General features: G+C 34.0%; 1 protein-coding gene across 4 annotated transcripts; it reads right to left on the bottom strand.

The window, feature by feature from the left end:
* Positions 1-744: 744 nt before the first annotated feature.
* Positions 745-26,219, bottom strand: TVP23C (trans-golgi network vesicle protein 23 homolog C). 4 transcript variants are annotated; one of them, XM_051995613.1, is made up of 7 exons: positions 26,122-26,217; positions 21,245-21,330; positions 13,238-13,382; positions 5,231-5,320; positions 4,538-4,669; positions 3,194-3,322; positions 745-2,151 (listed from the first exon to the last, which is right to left on the bottom strand). In XM_051995613.1, the coding sequence occupies exons 1-7, from the start codon at positions 26,131-26,133 to the stop codon at positions 2,125-2,127; spliced, it is 621 nt and encodes a 206-aa protein (XP_051851573.1). In that variant the 5' UTR covers positions 26,134-26,217; the 3' UTR covers positions 745-2,124. The 4 variants fall into 4 exon arrangements, with proteins under 4 accessions (XP_051851573.1, XP_051851574.1, XP_051851576.1 ...); XM_051995614.1 differs by lacking the exon at positions 26,122-26,217 and adding an exon at positions 21,905-22,021; XM_051995616.1 differs by lacking the exons at positions 13,238-13,382; positions 26,122-26,217 and adding an exon at positions 21,905-22,021.

Genomic DNA, 26,219 nt, shown 5'->3' on the forward strand with positions numbered 1-26,219 from the left:
ACTGAGACAGACTTAAGTGATTTGTCCAGGGTCACATATAGAGGATTTTTAGTTAATGAGTGGGATTTGAATCCTGATTCTGCTTATGTGGATCTAATCGTGGGTGATTCAATGAGCATTTCTGAGCTTTGATTTCATCTTAAGTAAAATGAAGAGGTTGAACTAGAGAACAACCTTTAATCTATGATTTTATCAACAATTTAAAAATAAATCCAAATTATAATGGTCTTAAAAACTGTTCAAAATCACTAGTAGCCAAAGAAATACAAGTTTAAAAAATTTTCAATTAGGATCTTTTATCATCAAATTGTTTAAGATATGAAAATTCAATGTTATGAAGTTATGAGAAATAAGGCACATTAATATATAACTGGCATAGTTACAAAAATTGTTAATAAAGAGGAAGTTATAAGAGTTCATGCCCTTTGACTAGTGACAATATACAGAATTTATACATAAATGCATAATATATAAAATATACAGTTATTTCCTCTAAAATGGTTAACTTCAGCAAGAAAAAAAGCCATATACACAAATAAATTCATAGCTGTACTATTGATGATAATTTTAAAAATTGTCAACAATTGGGTTATTGTGGAATAAAGTGTAATATTAAAGTTTAAATATTATTACATCATATACAAAACAGTAAAAATTCAGAGCCACAAAAAAAGAACTTGATGAAGTGATAAAGTGAAGAAGGTAGAGCTGGCTAGAAGAAAAATATGCACACATATACAGGAATATAAATAAAGCACACATTTTAATAAAACTCAGATACATAAGAACATAGATTTAGACTTTGGAGGGATCCTGAAAAGACCTGAGGGGTACCTGGGTTCAGATGAATCAGTCAGGATTCAACCCCAAATCCTTCTACTACAAATCCAACAACCCTTTTGATTACTAGAGTTATAGGTTGTCAGAAAGAATGCTTGGAACCTAATTGAATGGGTTCTGTGGGGAAAGTAAAATGTTTGCCTCAAAATCATAGAGAAGCCCCTTGAAGGGAGATATTGATTTTTTAATTTTTGCATTTCACTATAATCCCAGCATTTAAGACATTATGACTAAATGTCTCCTCTTGTGCTAGGTGAGAATATGTGTAGAATCATTCTGCAGGACAGAAATATATAATTAATCAAATATAACAAAGACATTTTCCACTTAACAAAAAGAAATTTTAAAAAATATATACTGTAATGACTGTGCATCTTGTCACTCAATACAAACAATTTACCCCATTAAATAATTTCTTAGAACTTTTTTACTATATATTTATAAAAAAGTCTCTTCAAAGTATACAACCAAAATTTATAGAACTATTTAAGTGAAACACATTAAAATATGCTATAATTAAATCTTATTATTTCCAACATCCCAATTATTTCAATAACAAAAGAAATTATAAAACAAAATCTGATTTTAGGCATTTGCCACACCAATAAACAATTATTCTCAACCTAATACAAAAAGCAATACATTATTATGTGTACATTTTGGGCCACTAACATTTTCATTACACTTGATATGACTTTCCAAGAATTTGCAATGAGCTCAACATAAAATTCAGAGCCATATATACTAAACATATGTGCACACACACACACACACACACACACACACACACACAACTATAAATTATAGAGACTGCTACAGCAAAGTACATATGATAAATAGCACATGCATGAACAGTTTACTGAACAAATAAAAATAAACACTTCCCATTAAAATTATTTGAATTTAACAGTACTGACAAACTGGGTATAGCATGTAATTTTATTTGCTTATAATTTAAGTGAGAAATTTCTCAATGAAATATAGTATTTTGTAGAGATGATTTATGAAATGCAAGCCAACATTCAAAACAACTCATATTTTAAATAATTTCCCATCTTCTAACATTATGAATAGGCATATACTATTCAGTATTGAGGAAACAACCTTAAAAAAATTTTTTTTCAGATTTTATGGCAAAAGCATCATCTTAAAAAAATTTATTTTAAGTGAGAAAAGTCTCTAATGATTTCACCCATCCCAAGATAATTATTTAATTCCAAAAGGACCAAGACAATCTCTTCAGTTGTTCCTCAGTAGAACAAAATATATTTCTTCTCTTTATCTTCAAGATATTTGATCATCTTTAATGTTCTGGGAGAATGGGAAAAATTCCATATTAAAAGCAATAAGATTTAAAAACCTATTAAAAAGTAATCAAAGGACAAAGAGGGAACAACTCATAAGCAGAAATAGCTAATCTTAGTACAATACTTTGGAAAGTAGATACTTTATAAATGTCTGCTAACTAGGCTAACCCAATAAAATGTACTCACTTCAATGAAGTTTATTGGTTTTCAACCAGTGAGATTGTTATTATTCTTACAAAGTACTAAGACAGTAGAATTGATCTGATCTTACAAGGAGATGTTATGGGCCAGAACTTGAAACAAGGTACTAAATGAAATTGAGGAGACAATGGTTAAATCTAATTTAGCATTGATTTAATCCTACAACAAATAATGGTTTCCTAGTGAGATAGAGATTGATGTATACTACAGCATATAAGCAAGAAGCTCTCAGGGCCAGACATAGAAGCCCACTAGAAACACTCAGAGGAGGAGACAGATTCATTCCATATTCCACCTTTCTGCTGGCTGGAGGCTTTGGAGTCAGAATTAAGCTAGAGGCAGAAGCTGGAAAAACTAAAAGACTAGCGGCAGGAACTCTCGGAACCAAGGAGAGAGACAGGCCTCTAAGAAAGCTAACTGGACTATTTGGAAGGAGATAATAAAGGATCTGAACTTTTAACAACTGGCTGCATTTGAGATGATTATTACATGGAACCAGAACTAAGGCTGCCTCCAGAAGCTCCCCAAGAAACCTGCTCCCAAAGAATGATTATATTTGAGAAAAGAGAACATTGCAGAGATGACAAAGCACTAGGTCACTATATCTTAATCACTGATTTGCAACAATCCTATAATGTTTCCAATTATTTCAAAGGTGTGTCCAAAATCCCTCAAATTCCTAAATCAAAACCAACCTATATCATATAATTTTATGCAGAGGAATTGTATTTAGCAGAACTAGAATATCACAACTTTAAATTAGAAAACATTAATTGCTGACCAGTCACAGATTTTAATAGTTTTTGTTCCTTTTCTAAATGCTCTTCCAACCAGAAAATACTTACTTGTCTCAAGAACTGTTTTCCAAGATAAGTAGTTGCCATACTGGTTAAATTATTCTTGTTGCCTACTTTGCACCTGATGTAGCCATATAGGTTGGCACCCTGTAGTACCACACCCATGATGACCACTGCCTAGAAAAGGAGAAAAACCATTTGATAGTCTTATCAAATAATGTTTACCTCCCCCCCCCCCACACACAAAACACCTTACCTTTATTATTATTTTTTTTATTACAGCTTTTTATTTACAAAACATGTGCATGGGTAATTTTTCAACATTGACCCTGGCAAAGGCTTCTGTTCCAAATTATCCCCTCCTTCCCCCTCTCCCCCCCTTTCCTTCCAGATGGCAGGTAGTCCAATACATGTTAAATATATTAAAATATATGTTGAATCCAATACATATATACATATTATAAAGTTATCTTGCTGCACACAAAAAAATCAGATCAAGAAGGGAAAAAAACTGAGAAAGAAAACAAAATGCAAGCAAACAACAATAGAATGAGTGAGAATGCTATGTTGTGGTCCACACTCAGTTCCCACAGTCCTCTCTCGGGATGTAGATGGCTCTCTTCATCACTGAACAATTGGAATTGGTTTGAATAATCTCATTGTTGAAGAGAGCCATGTCCATCAGAATTGATCATCATATAGTATTATTGTTGCCATGTATAATGATTTCCTGGTTCTTCTCATTTCACTTAGCATCAGTTCATGTAAGTCTTTCCAGGCCTTTCTGAAATCATCCTGCTGGTTGTTTCTTACAGAACAATAATATTCCATAATATTCATATACCATAATTTATTCAGCCATTCTCCAATTGATAGGCATCCATTCAGTTTCCAGTTTCTAAAGCCACTACAAAAAGGGGCTGCCACAAACATTTTTGCACATGTGGATCCCTTTCTCTCCTTTAAGATCTCTTTGGGATATAGGCCAAGTAGAAACACTGCTGGGTCAAAGGGTATGCACAGTTTGATAATTTTGTAAGCATAGTTCCAAATTGTTCTCCAGAATGATTGGATCCATTCACAGTTCCATCAACAATGTATCAGTGTCCTAGTTTTCCCATATTCATTATTTTTTCCTGTCATCTTAGCCAATCTTGGAGGTGTGTAGTCGTATCTCAAAGTTGTAAAACTGATAAGGTGAAATGGATGAATATTTACAAAAATATAAATTGCTTAATTCTAATATAGGACAATAATACTTAGGGGAGTTCTCAAGGAAAAGTGTTTTGGTCAGGGAAGTCATGCCAGCAACTTGAATTAATCTCAAGAAAAATATGTAAGGTCAAGAACTAGCCTCATCTTCAAAATGTGATTCATCAAATCAGCACTTACCAGCCATTTCAATTTGAAGGAGAAGAGAGCACTAAAGGCAAATATCACCCATATAATTGGACAGGAAATTAATCCTAACCAAAAAATTCGTGATTCAGCTTCTGAAGAGGTCCTTTTATCTTGATTTAATTCCTAAGAAGGAATTTAAGTTCAATAGTGTATTCTGTGTTACTAATAATCAATGAATCCAGAAATTAATAAAAAAATACCTTATCTAAAAATAGTTACAAACACATTGGGAACAGTCTATCATTTGGTAAGGATAACTTGGAATGTCCTACGTGACAATTATACAAAGTACAACATGATGTACTTTGCTATTCAAACTCCTATCTCTTTAGACTTGATACTTCTTAAACTTTTGATATTTTTATCCTAAAAAATGAGAGTGCCATGCAGAGATAACAGTAGTGTTAAGCTAAGGTCAATAAGAAATTATAGGCAGAGAGCAAGTTTAATTCATTATAATGCAACCAATTTATCTGTATAATAGAATAGGATATGCATTTTTATTTTTACTTGCTGAATTTTTAAAAATGATAGGTTAAGAGATTTTACAAATTCATTCCAGTCAGCTCACAGAATTTATCACATGATTTTGAATTACCTATTAAGTAGCTATTGTTTTAAATACTATATAGTTCACCTGTAAAATTTCTTAAACTTAAATGACAAAAATAACAGAAAGTTTACCTTTCGAGCCTCAAACACCCAGTGACTCTTTCCATCATCATCTATATGATTCCACCAGCGCAAGCCAACCATAAGCCTACCTGTTATATTCTGTTAAAAAAAAAAAAAAAAAGATATATATGTGTATGTATATATGTACACACACACACACATACATACACACACCCACACACACACACACACACACACACACTTCAACTCTCAAAAGAATTACTCAGTAGGATAGTCATTTTCATCTCCTTCATATCCAATAGTTGGGAAAATAAATGAAGAAGTAGATCTGGACAAAAGTTAATGGATCATATAGCAACAGCAGCAAAAATATAAGTAGGCAAGAAAAAAAGTAAGAATTTCCATAATCAACAATTCCTTCTGTTAAACACTTTCACCCATCTTCAATTCTTCTCTTTTTATCTCTAATACTCTTATTCTTTGGTTGACCTGACCTCTCCTCACCCTTCTACTTTCCTCTCTTCTTTCTTTCCTTCCTTTCTTCCTTTATCAATTTATATCTATTCTATGTCTTGAGGGTCCTATAACCCCCACCACTGCTATTGCAAATCAATTTATAGGAACATTCAGGATAATATGCTCTTAATATCTACATATCTGTTTCCCTAAGATACAAAGTATACATTTTAAAATAGTTTCACTAAACCCAGTTTTCATAATAATCCAACTCCAACCTCCCCCTCCCAATACAGACATACACATATAATGGCTCCCTTCTGAGGTAGCTAATAGTCTAGTAACCCCATTCTACCTTTACTATAATAATTTTTGTACATTGTGGTACTCTAGACTTCTGTTTTTCTACTATGCATATGCTCAGTTTTTCAAAGGGAAATAACAATGCAAATTGACAAATATTTCTTAGATGCCTGTATGCAAATACTGTATTAGCCATTGGGCATGAAAAAAAAAAAACAACCTCCACTCCATCCCCACCCCCCCCCCAAAAAAAAAAACAAAAAAACAACAGTAAGTGGCCTCTACTCTTAAGGAATTTATATTCATTCTACTGCCAAGAGACAGATGCAATAGGAAATGATACTAAAACACTAGTTAAGTGTGATACTACTTAAGTAAAAGGAACAAAGAGATCAGACTGTCTAGAAATATTTGAGGAAGAAGAAAACACTAACAAAAAGGGAAGTCTATGAAGGATTGTGATAAAATGAGATAGTATTTGTAAAGAGCTTTGCAATCCTTAAAACATCATATGAATCATAAAACTAGCTATGATGATGATGATGATGAAGGAGATAGCAGCTGAGGTATCTCAAATACAAAGAAACTCAAATGAGAAGAAACTACATTTGGGGAAACTTGTAAAAATGCAGAGACATAAGAAATAATAGCTTAGATGGGGCTTTAAGATATACAAAACTTTTTACACATTTTATCTCAAGTTAAATACAATTGAGGGAACAGCTGATATTCAGATCTAGGAAGATCAGAGACTATATGAACTGACAAGTAATGTGAAATCAGGCAAAAAGTGTCTCCATGAACTATCCTGGCCCACAGGCCATGCTAAAGAATTTGTACTTTATCCTGAAAGTATCATCGAATAAACAAAAGTTTTTGAGAAGAGTAATGCCATGTTTAATCCTGTACTTTACAATATTATTCTGAAAGTTTTGTGGAAGCTTGATTGAAGGACACAAATGAATAGGTTAATAAGGAGACTCAAATCAAGTTGAAGACAAAATACAATTCCAATAGACTTGGGATGAGAGAGCTACCTGCATCCAGAGACTATGGGGGACTGAATGTGTGTAACAGTTTTTTATCTTTTTTGTTGTTGTTCTCGTTTGCTTGCTTGTTTTTGCTTTCTCATTTTTTTTTCCTTTTTGATCTGATTTTTCTTGTTCAGCATGATAAATGTGGAAATATATTTAGAAGAATTGTACATGTTTAACCTATATTGGATTACTTGCTGTCTAGGGGAGAGGAGAGATGGGGAGAGAAGCAGAAAAATTTGGAACACAAGGTTTTGCAAGGGTGAATGCTGAGAAATATCTTTGCATGTATTTTGAAAAATAAAAAGCTTATTATTATAAAACAGAAACAGATCAAGTATTGTGGAATACCAGTGATGAATGTTATATGCTACTACTAATAATAAATGAAAAAAAGTAACTGAAAAAAAAAAAAAGATGCCAGTATAGAGAAGACTTGACAAATGGTTAGTTGTAACATTAAGGAGAAGAGCAAAGTAAAATATGACTCTGAGGTTTTAAACCTAAATGAAAAGGACAATAATGGTGCCCTTAAGAAAGGCTAACTAGACAACTAGAAAAGAGAATAATAGTCTAGAATGGAAAACAGTGAACCCAGGCATAAATATTCTGAACTTAAGGTGCTGGTATAATATTTAGATAAAGATAACTAGCACTCTATCCACTAAGGCACCTAGCTGCCCTTGTAGGGGAATAATAAACAATAAAGAAAATTTCAAAGTTCAAACAGAATATGAATTTTAATTTCAAAGCTATGATATGGAGCTAGAAACCAGAATGCAAGGGACTTAGAAATGAGTGGAAAGTAAAGCAGTATTCTAAGTGAAGAGAGTTAATGGCTTCAGGTATGTCAGGATCAAATGAATGATTTTTTTATGGATGAGAGGGACCTAAGTAAGTTTGTAGACGTCCATCAAGGAAATAATCAGTAGATAACAGACTGGAAATAAGAGAGAGAGGTAAGCTAGGGGAGAAGAGCTACTAATAGTAAATAAAATGTATGCTACACTTGGAATCAGAAGACCTGAGTAAAAAGCTATGCGAGAAAGAGCAGAAGGTCAGACATAAATTGAATAAAAAGGAAATTCATATAGGTGATTTGAAAGTGTTAGAATTAATACAGGCCAAAAAGGTTGAAATTTGGAGAAACTGAGGAATAGTTAAATTAGAATAATCTTCAGCCCCAGATATTCTTCCTGATGTCATGTTGCAGTTCTGTGAGAGAAAGATGAAAGCAGAACTGATTCAAGTAAAATTTAAAAGAATTAAAGAAAAATAAATATCAGGCAGTAGGATCTGAACAGTAAGATCTCCACAGGAAAGAAAGTAGCTGGGCAGGTCAAGACAAGAAAAGGTACATTAAACAATTAAAAGGTAAGGCAACTCAGTAGAGTAAAGCAAAATGACATAACAAATATGATTCCGGTGAAAGGGGAAGTGGGGCTTAGCCATGGAGTTGTTGAAAGATCCCCTCAAGTTATTAAGACATAATAAATGGTTGTAAAAGTTTTAAGAAGATGATTAAAGTTTAAATATCAAATAAATTATCTAAAAAAATACAAGGCTGAATATTTCAGCCAGGATGAAGTAAAATGGTATTGCAACTACCAATGGCTGTGCAACATTTACATTTCTGCTGACTTTATGTATGGGCTGACTTCAATCTAGGAAAGAGAAGGGAATGAAAATGTTTCCACAGTCCAGGTTGTTAGAGATAATAAGGGAAACAGAAACAAAGATTTAACTGGAAAAAAGGCGTCTGAACTAGAAGTGAGGTTATGTTAGAAAGTAAAAGTTTTATAAAAAGGACAAAAGGAAGGAAAATGAAAGCTATTCAGCATAAAGATTGAAATTAAATCCAAATAAGTCCTGATTGAGAAATCTAAGGAAAAAAAATCACATGTAATAAATCATTTTTCCTAGTTGAAGCTTCAGCCTCTTAAAGACAGAGTTCTATGGATAATGCAGACAGGGTCAAATCAAAAAGTGGTTCCACAAAACATTCAAATACAGGGATTGAATGAGGACATACCTGAGAATGGGCATAAGGGTAGTAGAAGTCCCAAATCTAGAGCATGTGCTCCCTGACTTTATGCTGAGAATAACAGGTGCTAACTGGATAGCTCTATTGCTCACTATTTACTGCTGATTCACAGATCCAGTGAAAGTTGAGAGGATTTCTACCTAGTAAGCAAGGCTCACTTCCTACTGCCTAGAAACAGGCCCATGTTTTTGTTATCCTGAAAAAAAACCTTGCCTACTCCTTACATCCCCACTATCACCCTATATTTCTTATGCTCTTTGTATCCCAATTCCTTGTAAAGACTTTATACAATAAGTGTTTCTATTTTCCTTACTCTCCCTTTTTAACCCCTTGTTTGGGTTCTGACCTTCTCATTCCACTGAATTGTTCTCTCCAAAATTAATGATTTTCTAAATGCCAAATCAAAAAAACTTTTCTCAGTCCTCATTATTCTTGAACTGCCTACAATCTTTGATAGCCTCTTTTTCTTGATAGTCACTTCTCAAGTTTTTAAAACACTCATCTCTCCTGGTGATCTTGTTGGCTTTCGTGGATTTAATTTCTATCTCTATGCTGATGATTTTCAAATCTACCTATCCGGTCTTATCGATGACTTCTAATATCACATCTCCAACTGCCTTTCAGATACTTTGAACTGACTGTTCAGTAGGTATCTTAAACTCAATATATACAAAATGAAATTTATTGTCTTTTTCCCTAAACCCACCCATTCTTTATTATGGTTGAAATGGTAGAGAGAGAAAAGTAGAGTGCCTGGGTCAGAGGTCTGTGGGAGATCTAGATGAGGATTCAGCAAATATGAAGAAGCAGCATAAAAGACTAAAATAGGATAAGATATTTACGTTCTAAGATAAGGAGATGATATGAATAATAAGGAAATGTTTCCTCAGAAGTCTATCATCATTAGGGGTCTAATTAGGGAGCCCCTTAAGTCTAATTAGGGAGTGATTATAGTAAGTAAGTGTTCATCTTAAGAGAATGTGGTGATCTTTTTTCTTCTTTAAAATACAATAAAGATGATGGTTCTCTCTGGGGGAAAGAGCAGGTTTCTCGGGGGAGGTTTTCTTGGAGGCAGCTTTAGTATCAGTTCGGATCAATAATTACCCCAAATACAGCCAGCTGGTAAAAATATAAACGTTTATTTCTCCTTACAAATCTTGTCTCTTTCCTTGGGCCTGGATAGCTAGATTCTTCGAGGCCTCTCTCTCTGCTTGGTTCCAAGAGCTCCCTCTGAATGTCTCCAAATCCAAAGGTTTTGTCCTTCAGTCTCTGCCTCTGCTTTCTTCAGCCTCCAGCCAGCACAAAGATGGAATGAATCTCTTGTCTCCTTCACTTGGGAGTTGGCTAGCTTTCTGGCGAATCTTTCAGACCAGCTTGGTCTCAGTGGGGGAAGTGCAGGAGCCCAGCTACCACAGAGAGCCTTCTCAATCTCCTGCTCAACTCTCCACTCGTAGCTTCTTCCTCCCAAAACTCTCCTTCCGCCACCAGCCAGCCAAGTGGAAAATATTCCCTTGAATCACTCTTCACTGGCTTATATATGACTCTTCTGAGAGAATAGGATTATGGATTTTCTCCCATGGTGCTCTCTGGCCCTAAGAGCTCAAGGGAGGTGTGAATTCAGATATCTCATACTAAACCCTGAAATTTCCCAAATGTGTGAACTCCAATGAGTAAAGGTGCAAACACAAGCATTGTATCAATTAGTTCTACTTAGTACCTTGTTTCAGGTTCTGGTCCAAAACATCTTCTTGTAAGATCAGATCAATAATCTATCAACTCTAATGAGTTAACAGTTTATAAAGATCCCAACAAGAGAAGAACAGAAAAGAAGACCTGAAGGAGGAACACACTGGTATACAAGTGAAAAACTTAAAAAAAAAAAAAAAGGATGAAATCAGTGAGAGGGAAATATTTGAATCTCATTTTCATAAGATTTGTTACAAGAGTTTTATTTTACTTTTTTTGCAAGAGGGGAGAAGGAGGAATGTAAAAGGCACTCAGAATAATCACATTCATCTGTTCTATTTTATATTTGCATTTATACTGAGCCTCCAATACTTTCCTCTAATCTCAAACACAAAGATGACTTTTCTTTCTTCCCTGTCTCCATCTATACAATTATATTCATTCTTTATATGTCCACTCACATCTCACACTTTCCTTAAACTTCATACAATTATCCCCACCTATCTAGGTCCTCTGAAGTCCAATGGTAGCAGTTTTTCACTGATTTTGGCATCAGAGACTTGATTTCAAGTTTCGTCTTTAGTTCTTAATTCCTGTGCCTTTGTGACCTTGGCCAAGCCATATGACATCTCAAACTCAATTTCCTTACCTATAAAATGAGAGGATTGAACTAGATAGTTCCTGACATCCTTTACAGAGGAAAGGATCTATGAATTAAGAACTTACAATCTGTGTCACTCATTTGGCATTTATATCCTACCTTGTATTTATATAATTACCTTTTTACTATGCATGTCTCTTATCAACTAAAGTACAAGGCATGGGCCATCTTATATCTTTAACCATATAATTAAGTGCTTAAAAAGATTTATTGAGTGATATTAGGGCTTGCTGGATTCTATACATATCTACTAACTCATCAAAAATATTAAAAGTAACTGAAATAATCAGATTCATTCTGTGTCTTTTTAAATTGATCCTACTTACAGTAAACTGACTTTGCCCTATAACTAAGTTATGATTCTTTATCTCTAAATTTAGTTCAGAAATTCATGTATCCTGTCAATGAATTAAGTTTAGAAATTTAGCTCTCCTATTAATCTTTGTTCTACTCTTGTTACAAGGAAATCTATTATCCTTAATGGAGACAGAAACAAGGGAGTCTGGTCTAGTGTCTGTATTACACCAAGCTACCCTTCAAGGATGCCTTCAAGGATAATTAGCAATCCCCACAAATCTGAGCTGCTATCTCCATCCCTGCAGATGCCAAATGGACTCAAACAATGAACATTTCTTAGTCACAAGAAAGAGAGAGGAACAATTGGTAGACGTTATTCCTAACTTCTATCTGAACATATTTTCTTTATGATGCTGGCTTTGCTATTTAAAATTATAAAATTATGAAAGAAAACTGTCCCCCTCATTTGGCGTTTTGCCTTCACTAAGGAAGCTGTGATCCTATTTGTTAGTAAATTTGTGCTTTACTAATAAATTGATCATGGTCAGAACTTTATCTCAGTTTATCTTATGTAACATAATTTTGAAGCAAACTTTAAGTTAGTTGTGCTAAATATGGGTTTTTTTTCTGTGCGTCTGAAACAACTGAATTACCTACAAGCAGAAAATGAGATCGGTATCTCTAAGGAAAATTGCTGTTTTATTTAAGGCTAAGAAGTAATACATGGTACAGCCACAATATGAAGGGTAGTATTCACCAACTATTTCAGCCATGGGACACTTTGGGATTCAAAATATTAAATTCTAATCTGGAAGAACTAGAAGGGCTGAGGGAAATTTTGGAACAAAAAAGAGGAAATTAAGTCTACTTTTATATTAAGAAACATAAACAATATTTTAGATGGAAAAACTATCATTCTGGAACATCATGTTTCCATGGAAAAGTTTGAGAATCACATTGTAAGAGTAATGTCCTATTTTTTATCTGCTTTTTGGTATAGTTTAACATGAAGGAACAACGCTGGCAATTAACCCCTGCCAAAAATATCCACAAAAGTCTCACACATTTTGGCAAGACATTTTAAAACTCTTTTAAGTTTCATGTCCCTTGATATTTTAAAACAATCCTTCTTTCTCAAGAGGAAATCAACCCTGAAATTCATATCTCTTCAGCACTCCCAGACCAAGGATACTGCTCCCTCTGACTAGAAAAGTGAAAAGTAGGTAATTGGAGAGCTCCTCTCAGATCTTCCATAATGGAGGATACTCAAAACATTCGGCTCACTATTTTTCATTAAGCTACTTTCCCAGATTCATGATCACCAGGTGAAACACATCATTCTATAACATGAAATCAACTCTTATTCCTCAGATCATTTCCCACAATGTTACAGGATTTCAATAAGCTAAATAACTTCCTTCTCCTTCCCCAACCTCTTCAGTTTCAGACTATAAGCTTCTTGAGGGCAGGCTCTATCTTATCTCTTTCTTTGAATCAACAATGCTTAGCCCGATATCTGACAAGTTCTTAACATTTATTAATTAAATGCTGAACATTTTTTTTTTAAAGCATACCTTTACTGTCCAAAAGTCACATGATAATAACAAGATAATTGTCACCATACAGGCAATAAAGCTGCTACTCAGCAATTCACATAGAAGATAAACAATTATTGCACCAAGTCGAAAGAATAAATGGAAAAACGATGCCACCGGATGTCTGCAAATATAAGCATAACACAGAGATTATAATTATATTACTGTGTAAAGTGAGATGAAAAAGTTCTAAAGTTAAAAATAGAGTTACTTGAATCATTAAAAAGAACAATAAAAATAATTGTCTGGGCTCAAAGTAGACAGCTCCTGTTTCACCAAACATTTTTTAAAGCTTTTTATTTACAAAACATATGCATGGGTAATTTTTCAACATTGATCCTTGCAAAACCTGTTCCAAATTTTCCTCTCTTTCCCCCCACTCCCTCCCCTAGATGTCAGGTAGTCCAATATATGTTAAATATGTTACAATATATGTTAAATCCCAATATAAGTATAGTTATACAGCTATCTTGCTGCACAAGAAAAGTCGGATCAAGAAGAAAAAAAAAACTGAGAAAGAAAACAAAATGCAAGTAAACAACAGAAAGAATGAAATTGCTATGTTGTGGTATACACTCAGTTTCCATAGTCTTCTCTCTGGGTATAGATGGTTCTCTTCATTACTGAACAACTGAAATTGGTTTGAATCATTTCATTATTGAAGAGAGCCATATCCATCAAAATTGATCATCATATAGACTTGCTGTTGCCATGTACAATGATCTCCTGGTTCTGCTCATTTCACTTAACATCAGTTCATATAAGTCTCTGCAGGCCTTTCTGAAATCATCCTGCTGGTCATTTCTTACAGAAAAATTATATTCTATAATATTCATATACCATAATTTATTCAGCCATTCTCCAATTGATGGGCTTCCATTCGGTTTCCAGTTTCTAAAGCCACTACAAAAAGGGCTGCCACAAACATTTTTGCACATGTGGTTCCCTTTCCCTCCTTTTAAGATCTCTTTGGGATATAAGTCCAGGAGAAACACTGATGGATCAAAGGGTATACACAGTTTGATAACTTTTTTTTCTTTTTCTTTTCTTTTTTTTTTTAAATAACTTTTTATTGACAGAACCCATGCCAGGGTAATTTTTTACAGCATTATCCCTTGCACTCACTTCTGTTCCGATTTTTCCCCTCCCTCTCTCTACCCCCTCCCCCAGAAGGCAAGCAGTCCTTTACATGTTAAATAGGTTACAGTATATCCTAGATACAATATATGTGTGCAGAACCGAAGAGTTCTCTTATTGCACAGGAAGAATTGGATTCCGAAGGTATAAATAACCTGGGAAGAAAAACAAAAATGCAAGCAGTTTATATTCATTTCCCAGTGTTCTTTCTTTGGGTGTAGCTGCTTCTGTCCAAGTTTGATAACTTTTTGAGCATAATTCCAAATTGCTCTCCAGAATGGTTGGATCCACCCAACAATGGGTCAGTGTCCAGTTTTCCCACATCCCCTTCAACATTCTTCATTATCTTTTTATAATCTTAGCCAATCTGAGAGGTGTATAAATTGTATCTCAGAGTTGTCTTAATTTGCATTTCTCTGATCAATAGTGATTTGGAGCACCTTTTTATATGACTAGAAATAGTTTCAATTTCTTCATCTGAAAATAGTCCATGCACATCCTTTGACCCATTTATCAATTGCAGAATGGCTTGAATTCTTATAAATTTGAGTCAATTCTCTATATATTTTAGAAGTGAGGCCTTTATCAGAATCTCTGAATGTAAAAAATGTTTTCCAAATTTATTGCTTCCCTTCTAATCTTGTTTGCCTTAGTTTTGTACAAAAACTTTTTAACTTAATATAATCAAAATTATCTATTTTGTAATCAATAATGATCTCTAGTTCTTATTTGATCACAAATTCCTTCCTCCTCCAGATCTGAGAGGCAAACTATCCTATGTTCTTTTGTTTATAATATCATTCTTCATGTCTAGACCCATTTTAACCTTATCTTTTCACCAAACATCTTGAAATTGAGTGAGGAAGTCTGTTTTCAGAAATATCACAAAGTATGGGATAGATCTGTGATTTCATTAACATAAGTAAATCTCTCAATGAAGAAATTATCAATGTACATAAGCAATTGTTCTGCAAGTCACAATCTTAAAAGAGTTGTCTAGGGTAGTGGCCTCCAAGATGGATTAAGTGCTATGAATGTTGGAAGACTCTGACCTTCACTAAAACACCCAATCATCATAGGGCTTCCTTGTCTCTAACATACTCTTAATCCAAGTCCTTTGTTAGACAAACTCCCAATCTTCTCCAGTTGGGACCATGTACAATTGTTTATCCTTCCAAACTTCTCTTTTATTATTGACTATAAGTCAATTTACTATTGACTCCATTACCCCAAGTTATCAAATCCTCAGTGTCATTGTGGATTTCTCTTTTTCCTTTATCCCTTTTCCACATATCATTCAGCTATCAAATCTTGTTATTTTTACCTTCACATTTATTCCCTTTTCTCTATTCACATCATCAGCATCCTAGTTTAGGCCTTCATCATTTCTCACCAGGTATATTGCCAATAAAATTCCCCTTTTAAAAATAAATTTATTGTTTATTTCTTTATTTTGCATTCTTAAAAAATGAGTTCTGAATTTTATTTCTGCCCTTCCACTAAGAAATTAAGAAATATACTATCAAAAATAAAATACTTTTGAGAAAAAAAAAAAGAAATATACTATCAATTATACATGTGAAATCACATAAAACATTTTCATATTAGTCATGTTGCTCTTCTCCTTCTCCCCTCCCCCCCACCATCAGCAAAGAAAAAGCAATAAAACTATAGAGTGAAAAAATTATGTTTCTCAGATTTCATCCATGCTGTCTTTGGAGGTAAACAGTATTTTTAACATGAGTCCTTTGGAAATGTCTCGGAACACTCTATTGATCAGAGCAGTTAAGATTTTCACAGTTGATCACCATTACAATATTGCTATTACTGAGTGCAACCTGCTCATTTCACTTACAGTTCATTCCAGTTCAGTCATCCCAGGTTTTTTTGAAACCATCCAGCTCATCATTTCTCACAGCTCACATCGCAATTATATACCACAACTTGTTCAGCCATTCCTCAAGTGATGGGTATCTCCTCAATTTCCAATTCTTTGCCACCACAAAAAAAAGGACTATTATAAATATTTCTATGTGTATAGATATAGGTATGTATGTATGTCCTTTTCCTTTCATTTATCTGTGATACAGACCTAGTAGTAATATTCTAATAGGCTTCTAATTGTCCTTAATATCTCCAGTCTCTTTCCTCCCCTCTCCATTATTAATAAGAACTGCCAAAGTGATTTTCCTCAAGAGCAGGTTTGACTATAAACTCTAGAACCTTCTCCTCTATATCCTAGGATCAAATGTTATTCTACTTTTACTTCTTTATTTTAATTATTATTTGTGTGTTTTATAAGATAACATATTGGGGGAGTATGTGTTCAATTTTTGTTTTGTTATTGATAAAGTTGCAAGGTCAAAAATATTTGGAGGCCACTGGTCTAAATCACTGAGAAAGTGACCTGCTCACTATCCCAAATACAGTATTTGTCAGAGCAGGACTTGTAGCTAAGTCATCATCTTAATTCCAAGGCTAGCCATCTATTATACCACACTACCTCTTACTATGATCAAACCCTAATTTTACAGAAAATATACCATGTAAAACTTTTTGTAATTATTTATATTCATCAAAACTACCAGAAAATTTTAAGAATAGGGATGCTATTTACCTAATAGTGCTATAACCTTATTTACCATTAAGCTCTATGAACTTATATAGAACAACCCCCAGATCCTCAGAAATCTTTATAGGTTAAGTCTATCAGAAACATTTTATTTTATTAAAAAGAGTAGATAAAATAGATATTTGCAAGTCCATGATTTTTATGACCCAATTTCTATAGAACTGTTCTTTTCTACTTTAATCACTCAACAAGCACTTATTAAGCTTTCATATGCCTAATTAGGAACTGTGCTAGGCAATGGAGACAGAAAAATAAAAAAAAAAAAAAAAGCAGTGTCTTCCTAAAAGGAATACTGGGAGAAAGCAAGATATTTGTATTAAGTTATTAACAACTAGATGGAAGCAGAAAATGCTTTTTGAAGGAGACAGCACTGAGGATGAAGCTTGAAAGGAGCTAAAGGTTTGAGAAAGAACATTTCAGGAATGGGGATCAAATAGTATAAAAGTAGAGGAAGGAGTGAAATACTGCCAATAAGGAAACAAAAACAGGCTACTCTGCTAAAGTAAAAAGTGAGTGGATAGGCTCAAATTTGCCTCATCCTCAAAAATCATTTAACTCTAATATTGAAGAGGGGAATCCGAAACTCTGAAAATCCTTAAAGGAGAAAATCTCCTTCAACTCTGCCTCAGTGATGGACTCCACCTGGAAGGACAAACAGTTTCATCTTTGTTATCTGGGTGGGGTCAGCTCAGTCCTGAAACCTAGTGCGATGAGCCAACTTGGGACTCTACCCACAGCTCCCTTCAGCTTATAGCCAAAGTCCCCTATTATAAACAAGCTAAACTAAAAACCTCTCTTTGCAGAAGTTCCAAACATGCCAGCCATACCATGCTTGGCACCCCAAGGAGCTTCTGCCCACTGGAATACCCTTTTTCAATGCCCTCTTCTCTTTTCTCTCCTACTTCCTTATCAATCTAGGTTTTCGGGTCTATAAATTCCTTTACAGAGAACCTATGCTTGCACCGAATCCCAAGGGGTTGCAAGGAAGACAAACCCCTCCATCTGATTCCCTGAACCCCAAACCTGGGGCTCATTTAACTCTCTGACCACTAGAATCCCTAATTTCATTTCGGTTCCCCAAGTCTAAAACTCATCAATATGACCTCAAGCTATCATCTTTTATCTCTCTTCCCTTCCTTAGCCAAACTTCAGGAAAAAAGCTAATTACAAACATTGCCACTAGTTTCTCTCTGCAAACCTTTGGAATTTAGCTTCTGACTTAATGTCTTAATTTCTTAATAATCACTTAATGATGTCTTAAATTTTTTATTTCTAATTTTCAAAACTAATGCTATTTTGTCAGTCCTTCAATGAAACAGATGAATTCCATTTATATCTGATGAGAAGACTAGAACTAAAAAAAACAAAAACAAAAACAAACAAACAAAAAAAACCCAACTGACCTCTAAATAAAGAACTCAAGATAAGCATAAAAAGATAAAAAGAGAAGAAATCTTGAGAATAGTATTTCTGTTATGGGTATACATAGAGTGCATGTATAATTTGATTTTACTGGTATAATATAAAAAAGAAACTAGAAGTGGAAAGGGGAATGTTAATAATCACTTAATGATGTCTTAAATTTTTTATTTCTAATATTCAAAACTAATGCTATTTTGTTAGTCCTTATCCTTATTGATTTAAGTTCTGCATTTGACACTATCTACTACTGTTTCCTCAAAAGCCTCTCCTCTCTGGGTTTTTTCCTACCTTTGTGATTTTTCCTTTGCAGGTTGTTCCTTAACTACTTCCCTATATAATCTTTCTTATGGTTATCTCATCAATTCACATGGATTTAATTAGCATATCAATGTAGATAACTCAGAAATCTAAATATTTAGCTGGTCTCTTTCGCCCCACATTTTAATTTCTGAAATTACCAACTGTTGCATAATTAATCATTTCAAACTGAATGTCCCAGAAGCATCTCCAACTTATCATGTACAAATCAACAAATAAGCATTTATTAAACTATTATGAAGAAAATAAGATTAAGCACTGGAAATACAAATCTCAAAAATGAAATAATCCCTATTTATAAAGGAGCTAATATTCCAATGGGGAAATAAGTATATGTGTAAGTATAAACAGACTAATAATTTTGCTAATAACAATAGGTTTACAAAGCACTTTATTCTCACAAAAATCTGAACACTAGATACTATTATTCCATTTTACATATGAGAAAAATGAGGTACATAGAAGTTAACTGATTTTCTGAAAGTCACTGAGCTATTAAGTATTTAGGATCAGAATTGAACTCAGAGTTCCTGATTCCAGGTCCAGAATATCCATTATGCCACTTACCTGCCTTTAATATAGAATTGATCTGATAGATAGATAGAACATAAACTAAATACAAAGTGTTTATGAAAGGAAGGCAGTTGTTAGAGAGCAGGTTCGAGAAGGTAGTGCTTACGCTGCATCTTAAAAGAAATGATGGATTCTATCAAGGAGAATTAAAAAGGGATTATATTTCCAAGCATGAGGAAAAACCCAGTCCAAAAGAATGGATACAGATGGACTGTGAAAGAGAGAGGACCTATAAGTCTGAACTGTAAACAGAGGAAGCAGAAGCACAGAACTCTTATTTTCTTCAAAACCTTTTTCCTCTTTCAAACTTTCCTACTTCTTTTAAAGACACAATGTGTTTTTTTCTTTTGTTTTTGAAAACTAAGTCTTCCTATCTCATACTAGCTGGAAGTTCAGCAGCTACTTACAGGCCTAACTTCAATGTTGACTAGTACAGAAACTTTAACCTGATCCATTTCCAATCTGAAGTACTTTGCCCTGCTTATATAATCTGGTGGCTCCCAGATTCAGTGTAAAAACCTTATCAGTTTTAGTTCTTCTGAAGCTCAGAACTCTTGAACAAAGCCATCAACCACCTTTAACCTCCCCATAGTAAAGTATTTGCCACTATACCAGGCTTTCTATCTCCCAGATTCAAAACCTTGGTGTTATCCTCAATTCCTCACTACATTATCTAAACTCTTGCCAAACTTGGTTATCTTTTCTCTCTAGTCATATAGCTATCACCTATGTTCAAGCCCTCATTTCCCTGCACCTAGATTGTTACAAGGTCTTTCTAACTGGTGTCCCTACCTTAAGTCTTATCCATCAGTCTATTCTCCAGAAACTGACCAAAGCAATTTTTTAAGTATGGAACTAAGCATTTTAGTCTTCTACTTAATGTCTACAATAACTCCTTATACCACTAGAATAAAATAGGAACATTTCTGCTTTTAGAGCCCTTCACAACCTAGCCTATCCGTACCTTTCCAGCCTATTAATAAATTTCCCACCTTTTTGTACTCTATTGTGTCGAACCAAACTGGCATTCTCTCTGTTCATCAAACAGTAGGCTCCAGTTCCATATCTCAACTCCTCCTCAGAGGTCTCCTCAAAGACCACCTTACACACACACACACACACACACACCCTAACCAAGATATTGTAATCTCCTTCAAAGTAGAGTATGGCTCATTCTTTGTGTCTGAATCCTAGTATGAAGAATAATAGTTGACATTTAATAAATGCTTAGTAACTGATAGGAAGTAAATGCTGTGTTCCTGAACTATGTAGACCAAATCATGCTTATATGCATGCAGTATTAGAACTTACTTTTAAAAAACACTATGATATTGTTAGAGCTAGAAGAGATTTTAAAAATTCATCTAGCCCAGTTTATTTTACAGATGCAGAATACAGATGGCCTCTAGGATTTCTTCCAGCTCTAATCTATGACCCTATGATTCCAAGGCCAGAAAAGTAAAATTATTTGTCCAAGGTCATATAAGCTAGTAAACTGAAAGAGCTATGATTGAAACCAAGGTTTCCTGATTATTAGTAGTTCAGTACTTTTTAAATTATACTGAATCTTAACTGATCATTCCATGAATCAGGGATACAGATTTGGGTACTCCCTCCACATCCACCAGTAGTAATCAAAATCTATCCATACTTTCTCATTAAAAAGTAATTTATTATTTTATACCAATCAAATCATGCCCTAATTTGCTTATAAATCCAAATTTTTACATACCAGATTTGCTTAGCATATTTAAAGTGCCATTCTCCCCAATCTTGCAATAGAAAGATTTAAAACTAAAAATAATACAAGGAATAAATATCTTTATCCAACCTTAATGAAACATTGACTTTCACAGCAGGGCAGAACTTTCAAAGACACCACCACCATATACCTATATTCATACCTGATTTTCATCTTCTTTGATGTTCTGGATGACTCGTCATCACTGGCATCAAACAGTGAAACATTTTCAGTGTCATCATTACTGTCCTAAAAAGGAAATGGTCTAATTAAAAATGCAATGCAACAACACCAGAATCAAAATTAAGCTTTTTTCAATTACGCTAATACTGATAAGACCAAATAAATAAATGACGTTGACAACCACACCAATTATAAGCCAAATAAGAAAAGCCTTGGGGATATGGATTTCTCAAATGACAATAAGTTTCTGGATAAGCTAGATAGCACCATGGATATAGTGCCAAGTGTGCGGTCAAGAAGACTCATCTTCCTGAGTTCAAATCTGGTCTCAGACACTTTCTGTTTGACCCTGCATAAGTCATATAATACTATTTGTCTCAATTTCCTTATTGAAAAATAAGCTAGAAAGAAAATAGCTACTTCAAATAAGAGTCAAAAAGAGTTGGATAAAACTGAAAAAGGACTGAACAATAATTATGATATATTTTTATACTCTTTCTCTTGTTGTCATTGTCTCAGAGAGAAAGGGAAGATATACATTATCATAGGATCATGGATTTAAAGCTGGAAGGAAACTTTATGGCTAATTTCCTTCCTTCCTAGATGAAGAAATAAAACTGAGGCAAATTAAGTTAATCACCAAGGCTCAAAATGATGGGTCTGAAGCAAGATTTAAATTCAGATCTTTCTGACTCCAAGTCCAGGTGAACCAAGGCATGTATCGAATCCTTAGTGATTAAGGGTTAAGGATGATCCCTCAGATTATTTCAGCTAACATGTCTTCTCTCTGCCTTCAAGAAAGAAAATAAGAAGCAAGACAAATTTAGGATATTTGGGGTTTTTTCCTCTAAAAAAATAAATTGTATTCAAATAGCCTGTTGGTCATTTGACATTGCAATGATTCTGAGAAGCACAAGCAAAAAGAATACCACCAAGACAATTTTGGTTTTTATAGAGGATGAGAAAAAGGAGAAGGAAAAAAAAATCTTCAATTAGATCCTCAAAATTAAATCAACATGTTTTTAATAGTATTAAATATATTGCCTTTAGTTCAGAAGTAGACAGAGGGAAAAACAGCGAAAAAAAAATGACATAACATATTGCTCATGGGGAGAGTTTACATAAAAATATCACACCCATAAATCTTGAGTACATTCGACAAAACTAAAAGATCCTAGAAATGATGAGTATTAAAAAACATCAGGCAAATAAAGGAATTAACTATATCTTAAAGCAACTGATGAGTGCAGGAGGCATGGTTTATAGGAATAATTTTAAGAGTGATCAAATTTTCTTGCTCCTGTATTACAGTCATTTCCTATATTTAAAAGAAATTGTTTTCTGAATAAATCATTTTCGGATAAACTGGCCCCCACACTAGAAAGAACAAAGTTCATGTATCTTCTTGATATTTACTAAAGTATATTCTTTATAGGCAGTAAGATTTCAAGAAAAACTTGGTTCCTCAGGTATGAAGCTCAAATTGGGTCTTTATTAGCTATCTGGTATATACAAGAAGGATTTTAGTCAAAGACTGGCTCATGAGAGGGAGCTGATAGATCACTAGAATACTGATGATTACAATGCTATCAATACTGTCTTATGGACAAAAATGTCTTTATGGCAGCACCAAAGAAGGCTCTCACCAGTTTTTCCTTTGTATCAAGAAAAAGTCCTTTAAATAGCCTAAATTCTCATTGATTAAGAAGATTAAGCTTTCCCTTGAATTTTTTTTTAAGGAAAGCAATGGTAATCATTCACAAAGAAATCTCTATTTTACAAAAAAATCTAAAGAGCAATCCTATCTTCATAGATATTATAAATAGGGGTATAGCAACTACAAACTAGGGTAAAGTAAAACAATAGTCAAAGTTAAGCTGGCCCTGCCACACAGACTTGTTAGAATAAAGACCAAACAACACTTAATTAGAATGTTGTGTGGTCAAAAGAATTATCCAAAAAATCAACAGGATGTAGGAAATGGATAAAAGAACAAAAATTGACATAGATTACCAACATTTTCTATGTTAACAGATAAAAAGCAATTATTACAAGGAGGCCAAAAATGCCTAGAAACTGACTAAAGAAAGAAAACACAATTTTTTAAAATGAGCGAGGCCTCAAAAATATTGTCATTCAAAGCTCAGTATAACTTGTTAAAAGAAGAATGACCATATAATTTTTTTTAAAAAGATTTACTAAAATGGAGAAAGGTTACAATCTGCCTCCATTTTAGGAAAAAAATCTAAAAACAAAGTAGGTGTCTATTAAATGGTAAATTGCTTAGCAAAAAATTAGTTTATGGATGTAATATATTTAAAAATATAAACATATAAAAAATATAAATATATAAAAAATTACAAATAAGAAAAAGAGAAATATGAGAAGACCTGTATGGATAAGAAAACAAAATACATAATATGAACATTAATATAAAAGGAAAGCAAAGCCACTTTTCAGATTAATGTAAAGATTCATCAGTTATGGAGGTTTAAATATATTTCCCTCCTCTCAGAAAAAAACACCATCACAATAAAGTAGACTATTAGTGTACTGTACAAGTTCTCAGACATGGCAGATGAGTATGTAATAATGACATTTTAAAAAGGCTTCAGAAAGTGGCTAGGTGATACAGTGAATAGAACACCAGTACTGAAGTCATGAACTGAGTTCAATCTGGTTTCAGACACTTCCTAGCTATGTGACCCTGAGCAAGTCACTTAACCTCAATTGCCTCAACAACAATATAAGGCTTTAGCAAACCATCAAGAATGAACTTTTCTTTAACTGCCCATACTGATAAAATGATGGATCTTCTGAATTACAGAATTACTTAAAAAATGTAAGTTCCTTAAGAACAGTGGTTTGTTTTTTATTTTTCCTCTGGATCTCTAGAGCTTAAAACATTGAGTGCCTAACACACATTAAGTTCCTCATTAAGTGACTGCTGATTAAGACTGTTTTAATTGTTTTCTTCATGCTAGAATGTAAAATCCCAAATCCCTGGCAGAGAAATACTTTGGCAGTCAGGAACACATATATTGAATTCCTTCCTCTGACATACTGGCAGTGTCACTTAATTTCTTAGTACTCAATTTTATATTCCAGAACAGGTGTCAATTGCACACAGATGAGAGTATTCTCTTACAAGGAATTCTCTTTGCCAAGGAAGTCATAGGCCCAGTTGAATAATAATGATAATAATTTTTAATAAATTGACATTTTTGTGAATATGTAAGTAAACAACTTAAAAATGAAATGAGATCTGCTGTTACTGTCTTCACTTCAAAAATACAACAGAAAAGCTATAACTAAACAAAAGGACAAACATGAATAGGTAGCCACAAATCACCATAGATCCTGCATATCACCTTCTCAAGTTCATTCTTTTTCACCTTCAGTGCTTCTGACCATTCCTTCTCCACTGCATGATAAAAATAAACTTAAGTCTCTCATACACTAATAAAATATATATTATTTCTTTGACTCTACTGGTCCCTCGGGTTATCACCTCATCTCCCTTTACTACTAATCTTCTAGATCAAAGGTTCTTAACATGAAGTATGGACTTCTAAAATATTTAGTCAATCATATTTGATATTTTGTGATTCTAGCTTATGCATTTAAAAACATTATTCTGAGAAGAGTCCAAAGGCTTCACCATTCTGTCAAGAGCTCATAATGCAAAAAAAAGGTTAAGAAACCCTGAAAATGGATTTTTCTCTCACCAGAACTACTAATTGCCTACCTGTCTCATTTTTTTCTCTCTTCAAAATATTCTTCACCAATTACCCAAAATCTTTCTACTGCCTCAACTTGCAAATAAAATCCATTTGCAACAACTTTCAGCTAAAAGATTATACCCACTGGAAGCCTTCCCTAATTAATAGACCAGCTAAAAATTATGTCTTTCAATTTTCCACCTGAGCACTTTATCAGGCCCTTTCCTTTACTAGTATATTCTATCCCGTATCCCACTTATCTATGTACATCATCATGATTTATGGCCCCTCCCGCTGGATTTTAAGAAGCTCTGTTATTGCCCCAATTCTATACTTCCCCAGTATCTTCCCCAAGCGTACTCAACAAATGTTTTTTGAAATTAATTGAACAATGTAGTTTTAAAAATTCAACCAAATCGAATTCTACAGATAAAAAAACTAAAATTTCATTTTAAAAATTTGAAAAGCCGCATAATACAGGGGGCATTCTCTAAAGAACGTATCTTTAGAAACTGAAATACAAGTCCGGTACCTATTCCAATTTTATCTAATAAAATAGTATGTGATTAAAGCACAATTACTGGAGCTAGATTGTTTTTTCAAAAGCACATCAATGCCTTTCCCAAATGATTTAGGCATTTACAGATGATGTACAACACGATGCGGTACCAGAGCTTGAGATTAGAGGCCTTGGAGTCAAATTCTACTCCTGCTATTTACCACCTTTCGAGACTCCCTCCCTCCTCCCCCCCCCCCCCCCCCCCCCCCCGCCGAAGTCACTAAAGCTCTGTGCTGCCGTTTCTTCATTTAGGAAATGGAGTTGTAATAGCCGTTCCAGCTATAAATTTACGAAGGTGGTTTAGAGGCATGTATCTATAAAAATAAAATATCGTTATCAACAATCAAAAAGAACTGCCTCTCCCTGACAAAGTTGGATTTAAGGAGTCCTTAAAATACCAAATAGAAATTAATCCTGTCATTAAATGCACGCCTTCGCTTCGGGATCCCCAGAACTTCCTCTGCTACCCTGGGATACTATCACCACAACCCCGAGGCCAATACTTGTACTTAATTGTAACTCCGGTCCTAAAGCTAACAGTATAATCAACTCTACTGAATAACACAAAACTCTCACCTGACGCAACATGGCGCTCTTGTCTAGGCAAACCCACTTCCGGGAAGAGACAACGTCACGATACCTCAGTGCCAGGTCGTATATGCATGCACGCTCTT

This window comes from Antechinus flavipes, chromosome 4 (genome assembly GCF_016432865.1).
Source record: "Antechinus flavipes isolate AdamAnt ecotype Samford, QLD, Australia chromosome 4, AdamAnt_v2, whole genome shotgun sequence".
Classification (NCBI taxonomy): domain Eukaryota; kingdom Metazoa; phylum Chordata; class Mammalia; order Dasyuromorphia; family Dasyuridae; genus Antechinus; species Antechinus flavipes.